General features: G+C 40.1%; 1 protein-coding gene across 1 annotated transcript in view; it reads right to left on the bottom strand.

Moving 5' to 3' along the window:
- Positions 1–25,592, bottom strand: part of unc5a (unc-5 netrin receptor A) — a 323,606-nt gene that overhangs the window by 96,344 nt on the left and 201,670 nt on the right. The window contains exons 3-5 of the mRNA XM_052149893.1: positions 15,455–15,598; positions 3,831–3,934; positions 2,714–2,894 (exon numbers count right to left, since the gene is read on the bottom strand). Coding sequence (XP_052005853.1) covers positions 2,714–2,894; positions 3,831–3,934; positions 15,455–15,598 — 429 coding nt within the window. The remainder of the gene's footprint in view (positions 1–2,713; positions 2,895–3,830; positions 3,935–15,454; positions 15,599–25,592) is intronic.

Raw genomic sequence — 25,592 nt, 5'->3', positions numbered from 1 at the left:
ACGCAAACAAAAGAGCAAAAATGTTCTCGGCTCACATTTCTCATCTCCCATCAAAATGGACTCAAAGTATGGAATTAAAACAAAATGTAAGAACTTATCTAATCTCCCTTCATCTGAGAACTAACTGACAGTTTAGTTCCTTTTTTGTCAATTAAATAAAACATGCTGATTGAGTTGATTGACTGTCACCAAGTTAAAAAGCACTTTAAATTGATTCCCATATTTATTCCAGTTTAATGCAAATCATTACGTACAGTAGTTGTCCCTTGTTATCTTTATGCTTTATAAACAAACCGATAAGTTACGTATGAAGTCTCAAAAAAAGCAAACATTCTTTATTGTTTTCACGTCTTTCTCTGTGGTTGTGGTATAGAGGTATTGGAGTATTCTGTTTAGGTCTGTACTGTGCTATGCTTCATGTGTGATTGACTCTGTCCGGATCAGCAGAAAGCATGTTCAGGGTTGTAATGCATGCTACCTTTAGAGCGGCACTTGTCCTGGGACCCCTCTGGGTTAGCGATGCTCTGCAGCTGTGAATTTTAATAAAGGTCAGCTAGCTTATAAAGCCAATTCATTATCAACTTTCTGCCATTAATTCAACAAGCTGAACTACAGTGTGAGTATTTGTTAGCTCTACTGAGATTTCTCACACACTGCTTGTCTGCTTTGCCCCTAAATTGGTATGCTGAGATTCTGTTGTATTTGGCTACAATGAGCAGTTTAAGAGAAACCAAGCTACAGTTCAAGGAATATTTTGGATTCAATACAAGTCAAGCTCATTTGGCAGCCTTTGTGGCATGATTTTGTTTGCCACAGCAATTAATTTAGTCTTATTTAATAAAAGCATAAATCTGGGTTACAGTGTGGCTTATAATGGAACTGAATGGGGCCAATCCATAAATGTTAAAATACTCACTGTCAAGGTGTAAACTATTTGCATTAACACAATTTTAAATACATGGTGCGAGATCTGACACATGGAAGGATGTGAGCTCTAGCACACGTTATTTGAAAATTGCACAAGAACGCCCACCTTAACCTTTTCTGTGTAAAGTTATATCCAATTTTATAGCTTCGTTGCCAAAACAACGATGTAAACCCTAAAACGACTTCACGTATGATGATTTAATCAACTTTACTGCTCAAATAATACATGCGTTTTAACAGACTAAATAATGTAAGTGCTTTTATAAAAATATAAGCTTCACAGTTCTGCCTATAAAGCCTACAAAAATTGGCAACATTAATTTCCATTGTAAGTGTCTAACTGCAATCTCGATTTTTGCCTTTTAAAAGAAAAGGAGGGACGAGTCGAGACAATTTTTGTGGTAATCAGCATTATGCCACAAATGATCACAATTGAGCTTAACTTGTAATTACCATGGAATTTTCCTTTAATGCTAAATGGCCAGATCATTTTTGCTATGATACAAGGTGCTTTCACACTTGGTTCAATTTGGTCCAAATCTGAGTTTGTTTCCTCCCACCTCCAAATGCCCTGCTGGTCTCTGTTCACATCATAATATTTGGGTCCAATTGTTTTGAACTTCTTTTAATTTACCCTAAAAACTTTATTATTTTTTTCTTAAGGATATTTTTGGCCCCTGGATTGAATGCTGATGTGCTGGTGTCTCCAACCAGGCTTCTTAATTAGCTTAACCAGCAAGAAATACTTGATCATACAGCCTCATGGTGGTTTAACCTCTTCACCAGCTAAAAGTGCTTGTGACAAACATGCCTATGAAGGACCACCACCTTGACCTGCTCCAAACCAGAAGTAACCAGTATGGAAATTCATGCTGTTGTAAAATGACCTCTTCAGCATGGACAGGATAGTAAAGAAACGTATATTCCACCATTCCTCTAACAGATTATTTAATATGAATATAATCCAAAAAATCCATGTGACGAGGAGGAGGCTGAGGAACCGCTGCCGTCTGCAAGGGGAGGGGTGAGCTGTCATCCTCCAAAGGGCAGAGGAGCTGTTAAGGACCGGGTGACAGCGTGTCCAGGAACCGACGAGCAAGTTCTTTTTTCTCTCTCTGTCACTCTGCTTCGTTTTTTTCCCTCTCCCTTTTCCCTTCCCTAGTCTCTCCCAGGGTTGTAGAAAGGCGAAGAAGACCTCCCAGCAGGCACAGCCGGAAGGGCAATGCCCCCCCTCCAGGAAGGGAGGGGAGTGCATCATGCCGGGGGTTTCTCCAACCTGAGTCGGGCAATGGAGGAGTGTAATGAAGAGGGAGGGGCCGGGCGCTGAAACTGGCTAATCAGCCAGGAGGGGGATAAAGATGAGCCGGAGGCACCAGAGAGAGAGAGAGAGATGCACGTGGCCGAGTTGTGCGTGTCTTTATGTTTTATGTTGTTTTAAGTTCATTTATATCATTATTTTTTACGTTGACTGTTCAGCCAGTTCCTGCCTCATCCTTGCCCATTCCTTACCCTGCTACAATCCAAAATATAATAAAAAATCCCATAGTTACAACAGCTAGCAGTACTATAGTAAAAATCATGGTACGTTTTCATTAAGGAAAGCAGTCAGTAAATATGTTCTCAAAGTCTGACCAAAACAGAGTTGTCCATCAAAGCTAGTCTGATGCTCAGTAATTTACTCCTGACTCTGGGTCCAAACAATTCCAAACTTTTGTCAGACTGTTGAAAGGTAAAGGCACTTTATGTGTGATCAAAGAGTGGAACAAAAGTATGAGAAGAAACCCACCATAGACAATCACAGTAGCTGAAGAGCTCTTGCGACGGGCCACAATGTTCTTGGCCACGCAGGTGTAGTTGCCGGTGTCGGCCAGGCGGGCTTGTTTGATGATGAGATTATGGTCCACGGTGATGAAGAAATTGGGGTCAGTCTTGGGGTCGATCAGCTCCTCGTTTCTCTGCCACTCCACCTAGAGATATACACAGGGTAAAACATTTCACAGCTTCAATCTGGCTCAAACGAATGGAAAACACTCAGTATGCCCTCGGCTCCAGCAGCAGCTCTGGGCTGTTCCCAAGACCACTTCCTGGGCAGAAGATATTAAAGTTTAGCAGGCATTTTATGGTGTCCGTATTCATTATTTAGGCCTGCTTTAGTCCATTTGGAAGTATTTTCCCTGGTGAAGGAAAAGTAAGCAAAATAAATATTATAAATATTAAATTGTTAATAAGAATGTTGAAGCAAAAAAAAAAAAACAATGCGTATGGCCGAATCCCAGCCATGATGACATTACATACAATGTGCCACTGCTTGCTTGTCTGATACTGTTCAATTATATGAATTACATTATTAATACTTGCTTTAACAAAGGAGGATTACAAAACTGCACTGTATAATCAACCTTTTTACCTCTCCTCTCAAGTTTCCATACATGTCTTCAGGACAAAAAATGTTGCAGTATGCTCATCTTTGATGGCCTGCTTCCATATTAATAAAGAACAAGAATGAATTGTCAAAGGTCTAGGGCACTAGGACATTAAAAGTTTAATAATTAATATGTCCATACTTTAAAGAAGCAGCACTGATATGATGTTGTCATTGCTGTTATTGTTTTGGACTGCATGTCTGGACAGACATTGAGCATTTGGAAACAGCTGGTCAAAGGCTGGTCCACTCCTGCACCAGTGCAAAAATACATGTATTATTGATGGTACTCCCAGAGCTGCCAAATCACTCAGTGTGCTTCCTCGTTCAAGTCCAGCTGACGGAACAGATGGATTATGGTGGGAAGACGTCACAAGATGCTACAGATATCTGGCTCGGTCATGTATTTGTGTGCATACATTAATGAGAGGGATAATTAGCAGAGCTGTTGGGTTTTCACATGTTTACTTGTTCCTCTCACCTCTGCGGGAGGAACACCTTCTGGAGGATGACAGTGGAGAAGAACTTCCTGATCCAGCGCTACTTCCTTACCCAGTGGTTCCTCCTCGAAGTTCTTCCTCAGGTCTGCAAAATCAATAAAATACATTTGTGAAGTCACATCAAGTTCTTAAGTGTCATGTACAGAGAGAAACAGCTTCACTGTACAATGAAATGCAAAAGTCAATAACAAGTCAAGCAGTGATGAAGGGGGAGAGAAGGGATAAATGTATATATGCACACACACACACACACACACACACACACACACACACACACACACACACACACACACACACACACACACACACACACACACATATATATTTGTGTTAGAACTGCACTATGTCTTTGTGTGTATGTACGTATGTGCATAATAATTTTTTATTATTATCTATGTCTTGCTGCTGTTTTTGTATTGTTTTATGTATTTTTGTGCACTAGAAGCTCCTGTCACCGAGACAAATTCCTTGTATATGTAAGTATACTTGGCAATTAAGCTGATTCTGATTTTGATTTTGTAATATTGTGACCAAATTGGGCCTGAAAACAAGACAAAACATTTGTATCTTCTGAATGAGAGATGTAGGAAGGCATGTGTACTTGCCAGTCACATATCAGACTCGCCGGCGTACAGAGATGAATCGTGGATAAAATATATTTAAATGTCCACGAAAGTCAAATGGGGTAATATTCGTGCTGACTACAGACCTGCATACACTTTTCCTGAGACATGACTTATAATTTTCTTTGATATTTTGACATATAATGTCTTTCTACTATAAAAACATACTAAACATTTCAGAACTCAAAACTTAATCCCCAATGCAATAAAAGCATTTATTGAAACCAAGCTGCAAAAATGCCTCTTTCTCTACATCCGTGACTTCCCTATATCACAAGGGGCAGTGCCCTAGGCGAAATCATGAAAGTGTGAACATTGTCATAATTTTAAAACATCCATAAAAACCACAGCAAATGTGATGAGCAAATTCTTTATATAGAAAGCACTAAAGAAGTACTATACTGCATAGCTATGTAAATGACAAATAAGATGTCCAATAGCATTTTTTCCCAACATGAAGGTATTTGGCTAATATATACATGCATGTATAAGGGAATATGTGTATTATCCAGCATTTATTAATCTTGGCTAATGTCCATTTATAAAAATACAATTGTTTATTGTTTGTTCATATTGTATTAACTAATGTTAAGTTATAAAATGTTTAATGTTAAAAACTGACTAGTATATGTAGAAATTAAGAATAACCAAAATGATTAAGTATTGTTAATTGAGAGTTCATGTTAACTAATATTGTGTTACCCATTAAAGTGACACAAAATAAGAAAATGCTGTTTAAAATAGTTTAGATCGTTTAAATAGTATAGGACACTGTTGACAATGCTTGGAATTCCATTTCAACTACTCACTTAAATATGCATAAAAGTTTATTTAGAGTTGGCCATGATGTGTGCAAAAGTAAATAAAAGTTAAAACATCACTGAAAATCAGGTAACAACACATCTCCAAACCTCTACATACTGTTCCATTCCATTCCATTTGTCTAGAAGTCTTTGAAAACAATAACACGGTGAACCCAAAACGAATCGGTTACCTAACGTAACCTCGGTTCTCTCTAGATGAGGGAAGTATTGCGTAAGCTAGCTTACGCTTCGGGAAAGATTAATCTTTTCTGAGATATTGAAGCCAAAAAATTATCCTTAATTTTGTATCATTTGTCAACGCAGTGCAGCAACTGCAGACCTTGAGCGGGCTAGCTAGCGAGCTCATTGGTTGCTCTGCGGCAACTGATGCAGCCTATAGACGAACTTGGGCGAACTCGCGTCCAATGAGAGGTGTCCGCGCGCTTACTGCATCAAAGCCCGCCAAAATGGGCGTGGCTAGAGTGCATATAAGTGTAGTTCGTAGGCTGGAACCCTGGTTTTCATTGAATGAAGCGAAAGTCGCTCGTGGCGCGAGCACGGCCGGCTATGCAATACTCGTTCCCTCATCTAGAGAGAACCGAGGTTACGTTAGGTAACCGATTCGTTCTCTTACGAGAGGTTCTCTCATATTGCGTAAGCTAGCTTACACTACGGGAACCCATTGTCAACGCCGTGCGCGCCAAGCATCCACTGCATGAGCCCCGGGGGTGGGGGGACCCGGGGGAGCCCTTGTGAGTGGGGAAATAATATTTGGCCGGCAAGAGTGCGGGCCAGTGTGTGTGTAATACATAAGCACATAGTGGGAAGGGAACGACAGAGCGGCGGTGCCGGTCTGTGTGGAATGAGTCCCATCAGTGCAGCTCACCAGGGGAGCTGTAGCGTATTAAACCGCTAATAGTTTTGCCTGCAGGGCGGGCACTTCCAGATTGTAAAATCTGACAAAGGTGGAGGGGGAAGCCCAGCCCGCTGCCACACATATGTCGTGAATAGAAATCCCGCTGGACCATGCCCACGATGAGGCCATGCCTCTAGTGGAGTGAGCCCTAATGCCCAACGGGCATGGCAGGTCTTTTGACGCGTATGCGGCAGCAATACCGTCCACTATCCATCTAGACAGTGTCTGTTTTCGAGGCGGCGAGACCTTTGGTGCGCTCTCCGAACGAAACGAAAAGCTGCTCAGAGCGTATGAAAGAGGAGGAGCGCACAGTATACAATCTCAGTGCTCTGACTGGGCAAAGGAGATTGGCGTCGCGTTCGCTATCGGATGCTGGCAGCGCCGATAGGGAAATGACCTGTGCTCTGAAAGGAGTACCGATCACCTTGGGAACATAGCCGTGTCTAGGCTTTAAAATGACCTTGGAGTCACTTGGTCCGAACTCAAGACACGCAGCGCTGACAGACAGCGCGTGAAGGTCTCCCACACGTTTGACTGATGACAGGGCAGTCAGAAAAACGGTTTTGAGTGAAAGGTATTTCAAATCCACGGATTGAAGCGGTTCGAAAGGGGGGGGGGCTTTCATAGTTTCGAGAACTATAGAAAGATCCCAGATAGGAACCGATGGGGGGGCGCGGGGGGTTCATCCTTCTAGCTCCCTTGAGGAAGCGGATGACCAGCTCGTTTTTTCCCAGTGACTGGCCGTGCAGGGGTTCAGCGAACGCCGCGACGGCCGCCACATACACTTTGAGCGTGGATGGGGATCTGCCTAGCCCGGCGAGACGCGCGGGTGTTTAGCCAATGCTGAAGCGGGCGCATGCGCAGTAAACCCAGCTGAAGTACTGCTGCGGCTGAGGCCATGTAACCTAGCACTCTCTGAAATTTTTTCAGAGGCGTGAGGCTGTTCATCTGAAAGGACGCGGCTAGTCACTGAACACGGCGCTCGCGCTGTGTAGATAAGCGAGCCGTCATTGCCACAGAGTCTAGTTCTATTCCAAGGAAGGAAATTGCCTGACTGGGCTGTAGTGAGCTCTTGGTCCAATTGACTGCAAGACCCAAACTGTTCAGATGGCTGAGGAGAACTGTTCTGTGAGACAGAAGCTCCGTATGTGACTGTGCCATAATCAGCCAGTCGTCCAAATAGTTCAGAATTCGCAAGCCCTGACTCCGCAGGGGTGCGAGCGCCGCATCCATGCACTTCGTGAAAGTACGGGTGCTAAAGACAGGCTGAACGGAAGGACGGTGTATTGATAAACCTGGCCGTCGAGGCGAATCTCAAGAATGGCCTGTGATGGGGATTTATCTGAATCTGAAAGTAGGCATCTTTCAGATCGAGAGAGATAAACCAGTCCCCTGGTGCGTATGCGCGAGGAGTTTCCTGATTGTAAGCATTTTGAACGGTCTTTTTGCAAGCACCTTGTTCAAACCCTTGAGATCTAATATTGGTCTGAGGCCGCCGTCTTTCTTGGGAACAAGAAAATAACGGCTGTAAAACCCCGACTCGCTCAGCGAAGGCAGCACTTTCTCTATGGCCCTTTTGCACAGAAGGTTTGCTATTTCTGAACGAAGCATGCAGGCTGCTTCCGTGTTCACAATAGTTTCGAGCCAGCTCTGAAGCGGGGAGGGCGGCGATCGAACTGTAGCAAATAGCCCTGTTTTATTGTGCTTAACACCCATTTGGATATCCCTGGAATAGCTTCCCACGCTTTGAAGCATAACGCTAGAGGGTGAATGGCCAAATCGCCCTGATTGCTGCACACAGCGCGCTGAACAGAATGTGTGAGCGCGCTTACTGTGCTTATGCATGACTGCTCGCAGACAGCAGGGACAGGCTGTTCTGTGAGTGACTTCCCGATTGAGGTGAATGGGGAAAGAGTCACATCTGTTAAGTGATGCGCGAGCATAGTCACGGGCAAGGGACTTACATACAGAGAAGTGTTTGCTGGCCGTGTGACAGAGCGGGCAGAGAATGGGCGCGCGCACGTATTCGTGAGTGCGTTTATTGACTCTAACACTCGAGCGGGCTGTGTCCGCTTTATGTGAGTGGGCTCTGATAGGAACACGGGAAGTGTAATGCTTGTGTGTAGGGGTGAACACTGGATTGTGGGCACATTTTCTACACATAAGGCATGTTTGCTCTTTACAAGATTTCTTTGGGTCGCCGTGAAAACGGCGTTTGAGTGCAGGCAAGCGGGCAGTATCACCGGCTTGTTGGCTGCTGAATCCACCACTGTAGTAGCCTGAGAGAGGGGACTGACAGGGGCGAAGCTTTGACGGTGGTCCGGCCGCGGCGGGACTGAGCCGTCGTTTTTCAACAAGGCTAGGAGGACTTCGGTTGCTCAGGTTTCAGCGCAACCTTAGACCAAGGCCCGCGGGGGGGCGGCGGTCTGCGGCGGCTGTCTGAGCGCGATCGAGGGCGGCCGCCCTGTCGACGCTGAGAAGTCTGACTTTGTTGAGCTGGGCGCTGTGAAGAGGCTCGTGCAGGAGGTTGGTCACGTGGGCAGCCTGCAGAGGAGCTAGCGCGACGCGGCAGGAAGAGGTTCATGGCTTGGGTGGCTTTCTGGACTTCTGAAAAGCGGTCAACAATGCCACTCACCGCGGAGCCGAAGAGACCGGTCGGAGAGAGCGGTGCATTGAGGAACGTGGAGCGCTCTGCTTCTCCCATGTCGGCTAGCGTTAGCCACAGGTGTCTTTCGGTCACAGTCAGCGAGGCCATGCACTTCCCTAGAGCTTGGGCTGCAGCTTTGGTGGCGCGAAGGGCGAGGTCCGTCGCGCTTCTTAGATCTGTAACAGCCTCTGGGTGCCTACCTTTCTCATCCCACTCCCGAAGAAGGTCCGCTTGGACGATCTGTAAGATGGCCATGGAGTGCAGAGCAGATGCGGCTTGGCCGGTGGCAGAATAGGCGCGGCCAACATAGGCGGAAGTCGCTCTGCAGGCCTTAGACGGGAGCACTGGCTTAGACCGCCATCTCGCGGAGGGCGGGCAAAGGTGTGTTGCTACCGAATCCTCGACCGGGGGGATGGAGGAGTAGCCCTTCTCGGTCTGACCACTCCTCGCTGTGCGGAGCCATGATGGAACAGCCCTTATCCTCCGCCTCGTCCTCCGCGATGGCCGCAGTGCGGCCGCTGGGCGGCAACTGCGCGTCCCGGGGGGGGCGGGGAGGGTGAGAGCGATGCTCGAGGGAGAGGCTCCGGCGAGGCAGTCGCTTCTATCACTGGTTCTGGCAGCCTTTGGGAGCGGCGCTTTTTCCTGCGCGGCGGAACGGAAGGCGGCGCAGCGGCTTCGGTTCTGAGCGCTTCGAGTCGAGCTCGCAGGGTCGACATCGGAAGCTCCTCGCAGAGGTCGCGTCCGCCTTCAGCGAGGGCGAGCTCTGCATGCCCCAGTCCCAGGCAGAGAGCGCAGATGATGTGGCGGTCTCCGCCACATCATCTGCAGTAAGCGCGCGGACTGCATTGATGCAGTAAGCGCGCGGACGCCTCTCATTGGACGCGAGTTCGCCCAAGTTCGTCTATAGGCTGCAGCAGTTGCCGCAGAGCAACCAATGAGCTCGCTAGCTAGCCCGCTCAAGGTCTGCAGTTGCTGCACTGCGTTGACAAATGATACAAAATTAAGGATAATTTTTTGGCTTCAATATCTCAGAAAAGATGAATCTTTCCCATAGCGTAAGCTAGCTTATGCAATACGAGAGAACCTCTCGTAAGAGAACCAGCCTTTTCAAAATATCCTTGAGATTTGTCGACTAGTCAGGCAACCCACCCAGTTTTTCACATCCCTATCATAAACAGAGCCAGAATGTATAAATGTATACCAAGAATGTAAACTTTTCTAATATTATCAATGTTATTTATTTATTTATTTATTTATTTGTGAGAGAGTGTATGTGTGTGTATGTGTGTGTGTGTGTGTATAGAGTTCCTCAATGTATATCATTGGAGTTGTATGGACTGTTAAGTTTTATAGGAGCATTGAGTGGCCTTTCTCTGTTAGAAGGCTTCATTTCACAGACCCGAGTGCTTATTACAGCCTGCTTGGCTGCTTCAGAGAATGGCTCTCAGTTGCCCCCAGGCAAAAGCATCAACATGAAGGAATTGCATTATCTTCCCCCTCTACCTGATACCTCACTAGGGCTATAGTATCCGCACGACCACCCACTCTGCCTAAACCCCCCCGGGACAAGTGTTGATGCAATTGTATTTGCTTGTCAAAATTGAATTACTCTTGATGGAGGGCTGTGGTTCCCCTTTTGACTAAAGATGGTACAATTTCTCAACAATATTTGCATAAACATTTTTTGCTGTTATGGCAAAGAACAGCTTTTCTAAAAATGTGTCTATTGAGACAGGTTAATTTTTTTCAGAAAAAAGATAGTAATCGATTTGAGACAATTTCTATCTCAATGAAGTCGGCACTGTCATTTTGTTTTCTCAAAACAGATGTCATGCCTGTCTTCACCAATCAAGCATCGGCAAACATTAAGAGGTGAAGAGGGTTCTTTGACATTCAATTTAATTAAATAGGATTTAATGGGAATAAGGGAGGCACAAAGGATTAGATGGTGATTGAGTCCTTAGATGAGTTTGTTGTGACTTTAAAGGGAAAACTTGGAGACAGAGAGGTTTGTTAAAGCATTTGAAAGGTGATGTGGGTTTTCAGCCTTTTGTGTCTGTGTCCTAAAAATGGGACATATTTCAGTTTAATGAGATAAATAGGTAAGACATTTTAAAGGAATAATTCATCCAAAAATAAAATTTCTGTCATCATTTACTCATTCATGTTTTCACATTTTTTCTCTCATCCATGGAACATAAAAGTAGCTATTTTGAGAAATGTTCAAGCTGTGGTCCAAGGGAAGATTTTCAGTAAATAATAGGGGTGTACCGATACCATTTTCTCTTGCAACACCTGAATACTCAGTATTGGCCAGTACCGATACCAGTGTTGTTGTTTTTTCTTAATCAGTTTAGAATATCTAGACCTCACTGTGTGGAACTGATTACGGTACATAAAAAATTAGCAGCCTATTTCGAAAATTTTTTAAATAGTCCATAACCATTTTTGTTGTTGTTGTTCACTACAGTTGTAATAGGATATGAGTCCACTTTTCAATCACTCAGATATATATATATATATATATATATATATATATATATATATATATATATATATATATATATATATATATATATATTTTATTTTGGAACCAATTTAAATTAAATTCTATTGTGATTTAATTAGGAAAACTAATAATTAAAATATATAATATTTTTCTTATTATAAATAATAACAATAACAACAACATTAATAATACATTTTAGAAATTAATTTGACAGTAGTTATTAATTTCAGTCATAATTAAAACCCTTGGGCTTTTATTTTGACAGAACACTCCAGGAAGACGATGACCTTAGAGTGTCTCTGTGTGGGCTAGTTCACAATGGTTTAATATTCTTTTCATTCAAAATCTGGTGAATTGCTCCTCAGGTTAGGATGTCAATGCTTTTTATAAGTGAACCAAACTATCGAGCATCTATATCTGAAATGTAGTTTGTGTGGAGCACTCACATATTGCGTGCTGCTCTGAGAGCTAAAAAACAGCAGCGTGTCATCAGCCCGCACGTGCTATGTGTGTGTGTGTGTGACACAACAGAGCACCGCACATTTACTGAAGTGCATTGCACATGCAGACTACTGACATTTATTAAATATATATATTTATTAAACGCAGCCTTTTAAAAGCAATTATATGTCTTCAAGTGACTTTACATTTAATGCACAATTAATATGAACTACTTTAATGGTACTTCTATGCCATTTTTGGAGCTTGACGGTAATGACCATGACTAACACATGTATCGGATTTGGATCGAGCTCGTTAAACAAAATTCCGATCCAGTTAAAACATCATTATCGGACCGGTACTGAACAAAGTAACAGATTGGGGCCTCCTTAGTAAATTATTACTTACATTTCTTTCTGTTTTGTCTAATGGCTTCAGAAGAAGCCATTAGAGAGTCTAATGGCTCTCATCCATGGAATATTTTTCACCAGTTGTATGGAACAGCTTTGTTACTTTTATGGTGTTTCCTTTCCTTTTTGTAGCTTGACAGCCTTTGGTCAATGAAGGTTTTCATTGTATGGGAAAGAGCACATTCTTCAAAACATCTCCTTTTGTGTTTCACAGAAATAAGTTAGTCATACAGTTTTGGACCAACATGCAAATGAGGAAATGATAACAGAATTTTAATTTTAGGGAAACTATTCCTTTAAAATTCCAGTGAAATCTGAGTAAAAGCTAATTTCTGTTAAGGATACAGTATATTCATTCAGAATATTTACGTATAAGCACCACACAGAGGTAAATCACAATTCGAGTTTGATCGCAAGATGCTTTAATCACCGTTTACACAAATCTGACGGTATCCTCTTCCCTTAGACATCACTTAAAAGTAAGAGGGTCTAGCTGATATTTGTTCAGTGTGAGGCAGAGTGGTTTCCTGGTGTTTAATCGCCTTATCACACAGAGATATCAAAACCACACAGCCTCTTGAGGCAATTACTCAGTGTAACATTGCAGATTAGCAGAATTTTCTTGCCACTGGCTCTTCCTGATCAAACTTACCAACTAAAAATTAAATAAGTCATAAAACTAACTGAATCAATCAGCCTTAGGGAGCACAGAACATAAGTGTTTAAATTGATTGGCTAATGTAATTTTGAAATAACATTTAATAGAAAGCATATCGCTATGACTATTTAGGACTGGGTAGTTGCAGGTTCACTGGACTTCCTGTTCCTGTTGCTGAAGACACACTGCACGAGTGTTTGTAGCCTGCTTAGCATTGCTTATTCTTATTCTTATTCTCTTACGTTCGTCTTTTTATCCTTTGTCATTTTACCACGCATTTCAGGGTTTTCTGCTTTTCTACTGTTTCATCTGTGTGTATTTTACCTGTTGTTGCTGGTGCCTAGCTCGAGCCTGCTAGCTTTGTTAGCATCGCTTATATATATCTGTTTTCAGCCTTTAATCCTTGACATCTGCCATTTTTCAGCATGCATCAGGTTTTCCTCCGCAATAATCTTCTATCGCTAGTTTTACAGTGCTTTTACCGGCCAGTAGAGTTGATGTTGATAATATCGAAATTCTGCCGCAGATTGATGACATCTCTGATAAATAGCTCGTCTCTTGTATGCTGAGATCAGCTAATATTACTCAATCTACACCACGCTATCTTTCAGGTAGAACTATTCTTTCGACCACTAAAGATAGCTTCACTAATAATCTTTCAGATCTATCTCAGACACTCAGTAAACCCAAAAGCATTGTGAAATGCTATTTATGAAATAACAGAAAATATAAATACGGTCATCTCTAGCACTCTTGATAGTACAATGATCACACTCATGTTCTCGAGAGAGCAGCTCGGAAAATGGAGCAAAGGTGGAAGAATACAAAATTAGAGGTATTTCGTGGTACATGGAATGATAGTGTTTGTACCTACAGTTAAAAGCTGCCAGGTCAGCATATTTTAGTAAACGCATAGAAAATAGTACTTTTAGTATTAGTAAATTAGTACTGTGGCTAAATTGTTTAGGAATAAAGCCTCAACAGAACCAGAAATTACGTCGCAGCACAAGATTAATGACTTCATGAATTTCTTTACTGATAACATTTAAATAATCAGAAATAAAATTTAAATTATACAATAATCTGTCATGGCACCTCAAAAAAAAAGTATATAAAAATGTTCCTCACGTGTAACTTCAATCCTTCGCTGTCATAGGTCACAAAGAGCTAACAAAACTTATCAAAACATCAAAAGCCACAACAAAGCCCTGTAATCTTAGAACTTTTTATTAATATCCTTAGGACATGTCCCAAGAAACTTAAAATGGCAGTTATCAAACCACTTATTAAAAAGCCACAACTTGATCCTGGGGAATTGGCTAATTATAAACTGATTTCAAATCTCCAGTTTATGTTGAAAATACTAGAAAAGCGAGTATCCTCCCAACTATGTTAATTTCTACAGATAAATAGTATATATGAACAATTTCAGTCAGGATTTAGGCCTCAACACAGTACAGAGATGGCACTTATCCGTTACAAATTACTTACTCTTATCATCTGATTGCGGCTGCATTTTACATCTAGTGCTTTTAGATCTTAGTTTTTGACATGATATATTATCACATAGGCTAGAGAATTATGTTAGCATTTGTGGAGTTTCATCAGCATGGTTTATGTCCTATTTAGCAGACCGCTACCACCGCTATGCAAATGAGGAATTGTCAAACCAAACAAAAGCCTGCAAAGACTTCAAAGACATTGGTCATTAATCTTACAGGTCATACAAAATCTATGTTTAAACACTGTCCCTTAACACTTACTTAGTTTAATAATAATAAAAACCATGACTTGCACTATACATAAGTAATATTGGTATTATATTCATGATGTTAGCCAGAGGGGAACTGGCCCCCACAGTGATTCTGGTTTCTCCCAAGGTTATTTTTCTCCATTAACCAACATCTAATGGAGATTTGTGTTCCTTGCCACAGTCGCCTTCAGATTGCTCACTGGGGTTATAAATACAATTATGATTTAATTACTTATTTTTAAACTATCAAACTACACAATGATGACTAAGACATTATAGATATTACAGTTTTATCTTCTGTTAATGCCTGATTTGAAATGATGTGTGTTGTGAAAGTCGCTATACAAATAAAAATGACCTGACTTCACAGGGCAAAAACATTAAAGAACACTATAAAGACATTAGAGACAAATTAATTTAATTAGAGATGCTTGTTTTTAACATACTTGTTACTATTTATCCATATACAGTGGCCCCAAATGGTAATTAGACACTTAAGCCACACTTACAAATGTATATGTCATTGCATTTGATAACAAGTTATCAAAGCAAGTAGCTTTAATTTTACAGAAAGATGCCACAAGCTAAATTTAAGAAAATAATTACACAAAATAGGTTTCAAATGATAAAACTATATAGCTAATAGTTAATGTGATGAACTACACCAGTGATTACTCTGTTAGCATATCTGTGTGAACTTGAGAGAGAACTGACTTTATACATCCAGTAAAAATCACCTTGAGACCAGTTGGTTCAATGTAATTGCAAAAATGACTGGAAAAGTGAAGTTCAATCAAAAATTCAGTCAAAATGTTTGCATCATAATATTGCAAAGCTGAACTCACAGGCGATGCGCACAAATGCCTTTTGGCTCTTCTGGGTTCCTGTAGTGCTCCAGGCCACACACTGACACCAGTAATCCTCCAGGCCGAAGATCTTCTCTACCTGCTGTCTTGAGATGTCAATCTTCACCTGCATCACCGGCAGCCCTGAGAGAAAACCAGATACAGCAAACATTCAGCTCACCAATCCAAATATATCACCAGTGAAAGAGAGACAAAGAGGCGATCTGAGACTTTCACTCCTTCAGCTGATGTGGATGCTAGGCCCTTGCACAAAACAAATATTTCCTGCAAACTCGCAGTTAACATGTGGCAAATAGAGAGCTTTTCACACTGTGTTTATATTTTTAAACACTGGGTTAAGGCCACTTTTAACTCTGGGTCATGCAACATTTCACATTTGTAACTCTGAAACAGGGTTAGCATTGCTTTTGAGGGGTTAATGTCGAATTGCAGTGATAAAGGTTTACATTGTGAAATGTTACAATGTTAGAAAGTTACTGCGAGTTGTTTGGCAACAGACAACCAATCATAAAACTGCCTTAGTGCTTACCTCATTAAATGTTCATGCCCATTGTATAGTCCCATAAACTTTCACGCACTGTGAAATGATAACCAATGTAATGTGGAGTGGTGGAGTGGTGGTGGCGTAGTGGCTAAAGCACAGGGCTATTAATCAGAAGGTCGCTGGTTCGAACCCCATGGCCACCACCATTGTGCCCTTGAGCAAGGCACTTAACTCCATGATGTTCCGGGGGATTGTCCCTGTAATAATTGCACTGTAAGTCGCTTTGGATATAAGCGTCTGCCAAATGCATAAATGTAAATGTAATAACTGACGTGATGAAGAGACAGCTTTACTTTTGTATGTGTTTTTGTAGTATGCTTCAGGAGACAGAAGACAGAGCAGATTATCTTGGACACATTTTCACAGTTAAGCGATTTCATTGATAAGCAATTATTAACACAGGTTGCATGCTCATCCAAAGCTGTATTTGTCTAATAAATGTATCTGACCTCATAAATATGCAAATATGAATGTATACCCACTTTATAAATTTAAGGTGTGAAACTTACCCAGGACTAATTACAAATCCAGGGTACAGTATGAACAGTGTGAAACATGAAAAAGATAACTGAGGATTATGTTTATCCAGGGTAAATAATGACGCTAGTATAACAATTTCAAGTGTAAAATGCCCTTATGTTGCCAGGATTGCCAGACATTAGCAGCTCTTCATTAGTAGTGGTGAACCTGCAGCAAACCATTGGCAACAATGGACAGATTGCCACTACTGGTAAATTTTTCCACTTCTGGGACACAGTTCAGTGGAGAATCTTCACCACTACTGGCGAATAGTTCAACTGCGAATATTTTCCACTACTTGCACACAGTTCAAAGGCAAATCTTTGTCATTACTGATGCACAGTTCAGTGGTAAATCTTTGTCAATACTGGCAAATAGTTCAATGGTAAATCTTTGCCGCTACTGGCGAAGAGATCAATGGTGCATTCTAACACTACTGGCAAAGAGCTCAATGGCAGATCTGCGAAGAATTCAATGGCACATTTTAGCCTCTACTGGCAAACAGTTAAATCTTTGCCACTACTTGCAAACAGCTCAATTGCAAACATTTGCCACTACTGGTGCACAATTTAATAGCAAATATTTGCTACTGCTGGTGAACAGTTCAACAGCAAATATTTCCTACTAATGGCAAATAGTTTAATAGCGAATCTTTGGCACTGCTGGCAGACAGGTAAATGGCAAATCTTTCCTACTACATGCAAACAGTTCCATGGTGAATCTTTGCCACTACTTGCAAACAGTTCAGTGGCAAAACTTTGCTACTACTGGCAAACAGTTCAATGGCAGATCTTTCCTTCTAATGGCAAAGAGTTCAATTGCAAATCTTTGTCACTACTTAGAAACAGTTAAATGGAAAATCTTTGCAACTATTGCTGAAGAGTTCAGTGGCAAATCTTTGCCACTAATGGCATACAGGTAAATGGCAGATCTTTGAATCTACTGGCAAATAATTCAATGGCAAATGTTTGCCACAACTGGCAAACAGTTCAATGGCGAATCTTTGCCACTATTCGCAAACAACTCAATTGCAAATCTTTGCCACTACTAGTACACAATTCAATAGCAAATCTTTGCCACTACTGGCAGACAGGTAAATGGCAAATCTTTCCAACTACTGGGGAACAACTGAAAAACAGCTATGTCAAACCTGTGGCAACAGCAGGTGATCCATCACAGCTGACACACTTTGCAAGGTAGTGGCAAACTGTCCATTGCTACCAAGCTGCAAACTTTTTGCAATAAAAATATGTTTGCAAATTAACCACATGTTAGAGGTTACAAGAGACTTTTGCTTTGTTATTTCATGGCGTACTGACATATGATTGGATGATGTCACAATTATTGTTTCCTAAATGCAGGAAGTTTATGGCATGTGAAACCACATTAAGCTGCCTTGAAATAGAAAATCCCCAACCATAATATGCTGTCTGAGATGAATTAATAAATAACCAGATATAAATATTTATGTGAGCTTTCAGTGGGAGATATTTTTCTGGTTACTCAATATGTGTGTTTCCGTTCAGAAATGAGCTGTTCGGATTATCCCAAAGCTCTGAGGGTCTCTTCTGAAAATAAAAATGGAAAGAGGACAAGAAAAAAAAAAAGAAAAAAGTATGAAGTGATAATTTGTCAGCCGTAGCCAGCTGAATAATGTCTATAAAACTGGTGTGAAGTAATGCATAAAAATTATTCCTTTTCAGCTGACAATTATGAATGAACATCATTCATAGTTAACCAATACCAACAATATAAAATGTGTAACACATATTAAAGAGGAAAGGGTTAGACAAAGATCATTTTTCTTTTTGTTATCTCTGGACCATCTCTTCAACCCTAAGCCTCTCTGATATTGTCCTCCATGTCCATGGATATCAGTCATCACACAACACAGAAGCATGACCTTGAAAATGTCCAATTCCCTGTCAACATCTCCACATTTCCTTTCATTTCTCATTTTTCTGTTCATCTCTTTCCCTCCTCCTCTTACTTTCTCTTGTATAGTTATCTCTCTTAGAAGCTATAGAAGGGCTGGGTTTCAAAACCTAGTGATCTGCCTGCCAAGACAGCATGTTTTGGGTATATTATGCTCCTATAAATGTTTAAATCAATTTTGGGGCATCATTTGAATGTTTGAATAGACTTTTGCCCATCATAAGCAAATCCAAACATTCAAATATATTTTTTGGTACAATATTTGTTTTTCTTTTGCCATCATTTAAACATTCAAATAGATTTTTGACATTGTTGGAAAGTTCAAACTAATTTTGAACATCATAGACATTTACGATCATTCAAATACATTTTTGGTATGCACTGTGATGCCACCATGACCAGTCAACCATTTAATGCAAATATTTCATAATAAGCATAAACAACTCAAATAACCTCATTCTGCAATCAGCTGTGGTGTGGTCAGATGTCCCAGCGATCTGAAAGACACCAACTCTTCAAATCCATCTGGTCATTTGGATTCTTGTTCCAGCCTGTATGTCACAAATCAATGTACCTCACATGCATCAGTACTTGGCAAAGAGTTTCTGCGAGGAGCGAAATAGGCCAGCACGGAGAGCCAGTGTCTCACTATCTTGGCAGACATTAGAAGCACATGCAATTATTGTTAGATTTAAAATGCCCTTCAGTGCTACCCATGGCATCAACATTAAAATGGACATCTCATACAATCTCTCTCCTCTAACACAATGTCTGCACTTTAATCCTCGCTGATGGCTAAAAACGCTTTTGCAACGGGTCAAAAATATGAGATTCAATGCACAAAATCTCTGTAATCCAGACAAAAATAAGTACATTCAAAATTGCATTTAAAGTCCCAATGAACTGGCTTGACAAGCACATTTTTCTTTCCTGTGTTGACATATTTCCATACACACAAGAGGTTAGGGGACGACATATTGAAGGGCTCCTCCCCTTATTTTAAGTAGGCAATGACCAAAGGAAATGTTTAATTAATTTATATACTGTGCATATTAGGACTGTCGATTTAACACGTTTATTCATTGCGATTCATGATATAAAAAAATAACGCGTTAAAAAAATGAACCCCAATAATCATTTCCCTGGAATGTAATGAGGAATATACCTTCCATATGAGAAATCAAGCATAGAGTACCACCTGTTTACTCCAGTGTGCAGTAAGTTAAACTCGCTGTATAGGCAAAGCGCAGCTCATAGAGACAGAGAACAAACCACACTTACCGAGAGCAAACAATACAAGATGAGAACACATTCTTGCGTACAAACACAGCATAATGAAGCACAAATCCGAAGGCAGGGATCTCAAGACATGTTTTTTAAGTTTCAAACTTCGTTAAACTTGACACAAAGAACTAAAAATTGTATGTTTATTACACAACACAACCGAAATGCTCAAAAGCATCCATCTGACGCAGGTGTACATTGACGCATCCTTAGACAAGCCCTTTTGAGAAATCTCAAATGCATAATAGATTGCTGTGAATTGTAGGCCAATGATAGGATTATGCTCAATTTTATGGAAATAAACAATATGTTGCATTCTAAAGCACCTTTTTAAATTGTATTTTTGAATGCTTAACTTGTGTGCTTAAACGATTGTGGCATGGGGGCGTGGTCGTGTGTCGGTCTGCGGGAAAGAGAGAGAGCGGTAAGGCTTGTCACCTGGTTTGTAATTACCTCTAACACCTGTGTCTTGTTATAGTGATACGGAGAGAGACATTTAAGGAATGCCAAGTGTCGAGAGAGGAAGAGAGAGTTTCCAGAAAGCACGACAGACGGGAGAGTGCGTCTCACTCGTGCTCAAATTTATATAGATATATACACACGACGGACATGTCCGTAAACGATCTCTCTCTCCCGCACCATACTCTGCAGTCACTCTGCAGTCGGCCTTTAAACCTCAGAGGCTTGATTAGCCTAATACGGGACCGGGTGCGTAGGATCACGACCCGGCCCCGCCCTCCGCCCTGCCACAACAATGTTATGCATTTTAATTGTTTGTATTATAATTTTTATAATATATATATATATATATATATATATATATATATATATATATATATATATATATATATAATTTATTTAAATATTAAAATGTATTAGTATTTAATCATTTTTGTATTGAATTATTGTTATTTGAGGGTCTTTTCTCAGCAAATATTTATGCATGTGATATATGAAGCCATTATCTGTATTTGTATCTGTATCTGTTCATATGACAAAATTATCTGTATCTGTTTCTGTATTCGGATAGAACCGATAGAACTGTGTTTAAATATATATTTACACTTTGCAATAGTTGTAGGCACTTGTGAAAAATGATACATTGTGAGGATGTCTTTACAAATGCCATAAATTGTTTTCTTTTATCAGTCATTGTAGAACGGAGGAGGGCGGGCCGGGCTGAAATGATGCACTCCCGGTCCCCAATCAGCCTGATGGGGTGCGCGAGGGATAAAGGAGGCCGGTGACGACAGTTCGAGAGAGAGAGAATTACGGGCAGCTGCCCTGTATGTGTCTTTTTAATTAATTAAATATTATTTATATTGTTAAGCTGGTTCTCACCTCCTTCTTGCCCATCTAAACCCCCTTACAGTCATACAATGTCCAGTAAATATATAAAAAAAGCTAATTCTATATTTGGAGTGACCACCTTTTCCTTCAAAACAGCACCAATTCTCCAAAGTACACCTGGGCACAGTTTTTTCTAGGTTGTTGGCAGATAGGATGTTCCAAGATTCTTGGATAATTCTATTTAGACTGTCTCAATTGCTTCTGTCTCTTCATATAATCCCATGACTGACTCGATGATGTTGAGATCCGGGCTCTGTGGGGGCCATGCAATCTGTTGTAGGACTCATTGTTTTAATTCTATTCAATTGTATTTGCAAAGAGAATTTTAAATCTAAAATGTATATTTCCTACTGATACTCTAAAAGCAGAATATACAAAATAACCAATTTTAGAGAAATGTTTTTGTGAAATATATAATATAAAGAATTTTGCACATTATTGTATGTAAATATATATATATATATATATATATATATATATATATATATATATATATATATACACACAGTATATGTACAGGATCCTATATGTACATAGTATACTGTACATCTGCTAAAATCTAATTTTGTCAATGTTTAGGAGAACAATAGAGTCTAGATGACCTCAAAGCTAACAGACATGGACTAAAAGATATCAATTCTCCCATTTTAATTTCATGGGGTCTTTAAATGCATTGCTTATGGTTCCAATAATTATAATTTTTTCCATCTAGCTGTTGAAATATTTTAGAGCACAAAATAACTAGAAAAATATATATTCAACTACATTTTAAGACTTTATAAGATTTTATTTTCCATGACTTCCATGCCTATAAAACAACACTTCAAAATTCCCTGATATTTTTCTGTGACTGTGGAACTTTGATTGCTCTCATTGCATTTAATTAAAATAGTGTGAAACCAATTTAATATTAGCAGCAATGGTTATGATATAAGAGTATTGAGTGTGGTGATTTTCTTTTTGAGAATGTAATTATCATTTGCATGAAAACTTAAAATACATTTAATAGAAACAGGCATAGTCCTGAAATAGTCAGAGGAACCACTGTTTTATGAATTGTTTTTTGTTTCTTTAAGCTGCAATTACCTGGATCTCACACTCCCTCTACATTTCATGATGAACCGCTGAGGCCATCGTATTCAGATCTGTTCACTTCTGTGAATAAGCCAAATAGCCCACACTGTTCCCCAGGCATGAAAATTCACTTTTCCTGCATGACAGATTTAGCTGCATGATAGGCCATGATAATACTGTAATGCAGATTTGTATAATTAGTAATTAACCGAGTATGAAGTCTTTGACTGGGAACACCATTAAAATGTTCACCCCTGAGCCCTTGAGCGAGGTCGTTGTGGCAACCCTCCCTTCGGGGTCTGAGGGGGTCAGCCAGTTAAAGCATAATTGACTCTTAGACCGAGTGTCACGTGTGAGCACCAGCTTCCAATACTGTTAAACCCCTACAGACAGAGGAAATTATTTCGATATGTAGACTTGTTTATTAGGCTCTGAAAGACAAAAAGGGCCTGTGGTGATTGAATCATAATTCTGAGTTATTACTCCATGCTTTAGTCATGTTGTGCATCTCCATTCTCGATACATGAAGCATACCTTCAAAATTAATAAAAAAAAAATCATAACCCATCCCCATTTTTCTGCAGTGACGTCTAACAAATTAGTGTCTTAGCGTTGTAATTAAGTTAGATTATTTAAAAATAACATATTTTAAATCATTTGAATGAATATTCCAGGTTTAATATAAATCAAGCTTAACTGACAGCATTAACTTGTATTGAACCTGCAATATTCTTTTAAAGTCATCTTGTGGGGCAGATGGGTCGTGTGTGGATGACAGTTACAGTACAATCCAGGGATATATAATATCATCCCATTATGATACTCCACACCTTTTCTCAACGTTTTCTCAGTCACAGCATTCATTTGGAGTTTTCTACATATTATGACAGTGGCATACTGTTCTCTGTATCTTCACCAAAAGCTCCCAAAAGGAGCAGCAAATGTTGCTAAAGCGAGACTGTTCTCCTCAACTAGGTGGCAATGAGATGCACTATTCAAGGATGTTAACCATTCAAATGTGTAACACTTCTCTCTCCTGCTACAAAGGACTTTGGTTATGAAGAGGATGGCGGTTGCTTTATGGTGTTTCAAATGAAAGCGTGTGTTTGTGTCTGAAAGAGCCAGCTCCAGAAATACAGACAAGGCGTTCAAACCCGGAGTAAACATCGCTGTCCTTATTCACTTTTGAGTCAATACTGGGGGTTGTCTTTATATTTTTTTTCAATGACTCTTGTTTTTGCTGCCTGTGACCTCAATTCCACAGAGGTCATTTGCTTATCAAAAGCGCAGCCTGAAACTGGCAGGTTGGAGTATGTTTTCATTGTGACCAAGGAAATTCAATTAGGCCACATCTAGACTTCAAGGCACTAAGATTCATCAGTGGTTGCAGGGATTAAGGGGTAACTGACTTATACCGGGAAGACACACGACTACAGTATCTGTCAGATAGCGTCTGCGTGTGCCTGTCACTAAGTACAAAGCTTTTTCCACCATTGACTTCATCTTGAATACTGCTGCAATGGAGCGTCACTCTTCAATGCATTGAACCTTACAGATAATTGCTTTCATCACCTGTATAAACCCGTCAGTGGCAGTAATGATGTTTATCATCAGTGTTGAATTAGAGAGCTAAACACACATTTAAAACACATTAGTGTTTTGAACTTCGTTGAATAATGTAATGTTTACCATGCTGTTTGTCAAACAAATCATTTGCTTTCTTTGCATTACACTATTTTCATTACCCGTTATCGGTTCTGGTCATCTGAGAACTGAAAACAAAGGCCAAAGGCAGAGAGGTAAACAAATGCATAAGGGATCGGAAATAGCAAGAACAACCAATAATAAACTGTCCTGCATAATGCTGCACACAGACAAAGATTCACTGAAGAATCCAACCCCACCAAAACCTCTCAAACTCTGAAACTGGATGGAGTTTAACTGAACTGTACTGTAGATTTTCCTACACTAATAAGATAGCATACTGTAATACAGGGACCTCCAACCAGTCTGCTTAGTGCACTTTTGGGTCAAGGCTTGTCTCAAGGTTTCGAGTTATCTACTTTATATTTTTTTAAGTTCTAATTTGATTGAACTGTCCATTTGCGAGTGTGAATGTGATGTTCAAGGCCCCCCACTTGCTCTCACTGTTCTATTATGGATTAAGGCTGGTGACCCAGCATGAAGCTGCAGCACTAATCAATCTAGTCTGGTTCAGGCCAATGCCAGCTCAAGGTGAAATGATTTGCAGGTAGGTTTGAAAACAACTGACGTGCACAGTAGTGTCAATCCGCTGCTTGACAGAGGGGAAATAAACAGAGATTCAAGCCTAGAGAACCTTGAAATGGGCTGTGACACAGAAAGCGAGCAAGAGTGATTACAGGCGCCATGAAAGAAAATGCTATGATTTTATGTTGACTATTATGTGACTGATATAAAATTAAATGCTAAGCTTCTTTATATAGCTCATTATTACTATTAACTATTTATTCTTGGCCTCACAAATACTTACATTTTCTTTATGTAAGATTTTTTTTGTTATGTAAAATTATTTCAACAGGCAGCTTGTGAAGGTTACTGGTATAATTTGTCACCCGCTGATTGATTTTCTCATCTTATGGCATCAACATCCCGATCTGAGAGTAGCACGATATTGGGATGTCAATGTTGATTGTGGTTATTTATTGGATGTTTGAAGCTAAATTGCCTCTGGAGAGAGTCTGTGTTTGATATGATGTAAGATCAGAATGAGATGATCATGTATTGTGGCAGAAGGGGTTACCCACACAGGAATTCACAGCTCCACAGAGCCTGATGAATTGCTTCAGTATTTTTTTTTAAAATGAGTAAAGGAAATGCTGCCAAGACACAAACTTCTTTTGAACAATAGTGTGAAATTGGAATGTAATTCATACTAATACGCCCACTATTATTAATGGAAAGTGGACATAAAAAATTGTGAACCAAAAAGAGAAATTAATTTTTAAAAGGTTGTAACTATTTTCAACACACACACACACACACACACACACACACACACACACACACACACACACACACACACACACACACACACACACACACACACACACACACACACACACACTATTACAGGGCATTCAGAAAGTATTCATAACCCTTCATTTTTTCACATTTATCTACACTCCATTCCCTATAATGACAAAGCAAATAACTGATTTTTTTTATAACTTTGCAAATTTATTACAAATAAAAAACTGAAATATCACATTGACATAAGTATTCATACCCTTTGGTATTACACATAAAATCTCAGGAGCATCTGATTTCTCTGGATCATCTTTGAGATGTTTCTACACTTTCATTATATATAAGGTCTCACAGCTGAAAATGCATATCAGAGCAAAAACCAAGCCATGAGGTCAAAGGAAC

This window comes from Xyrauchen texanus, chromosome 19, assembly GCF_025860055.1.
Source record: "Xyrauchen texanus isolate HMW12.3.18 chromosome 19, RBS_HiC_50CHRs, whole genome shotgun sequence".
Lineage (NCBI taxonomy): Eukaryota > Metazoa > Chordata > Actinopteri > Cypriniformes > Catostomidae > Xyrauchen > Xyrauchen texanus.
This window is presented reverse-complemented; position numbering and strand designations above follow the sequence as displayed.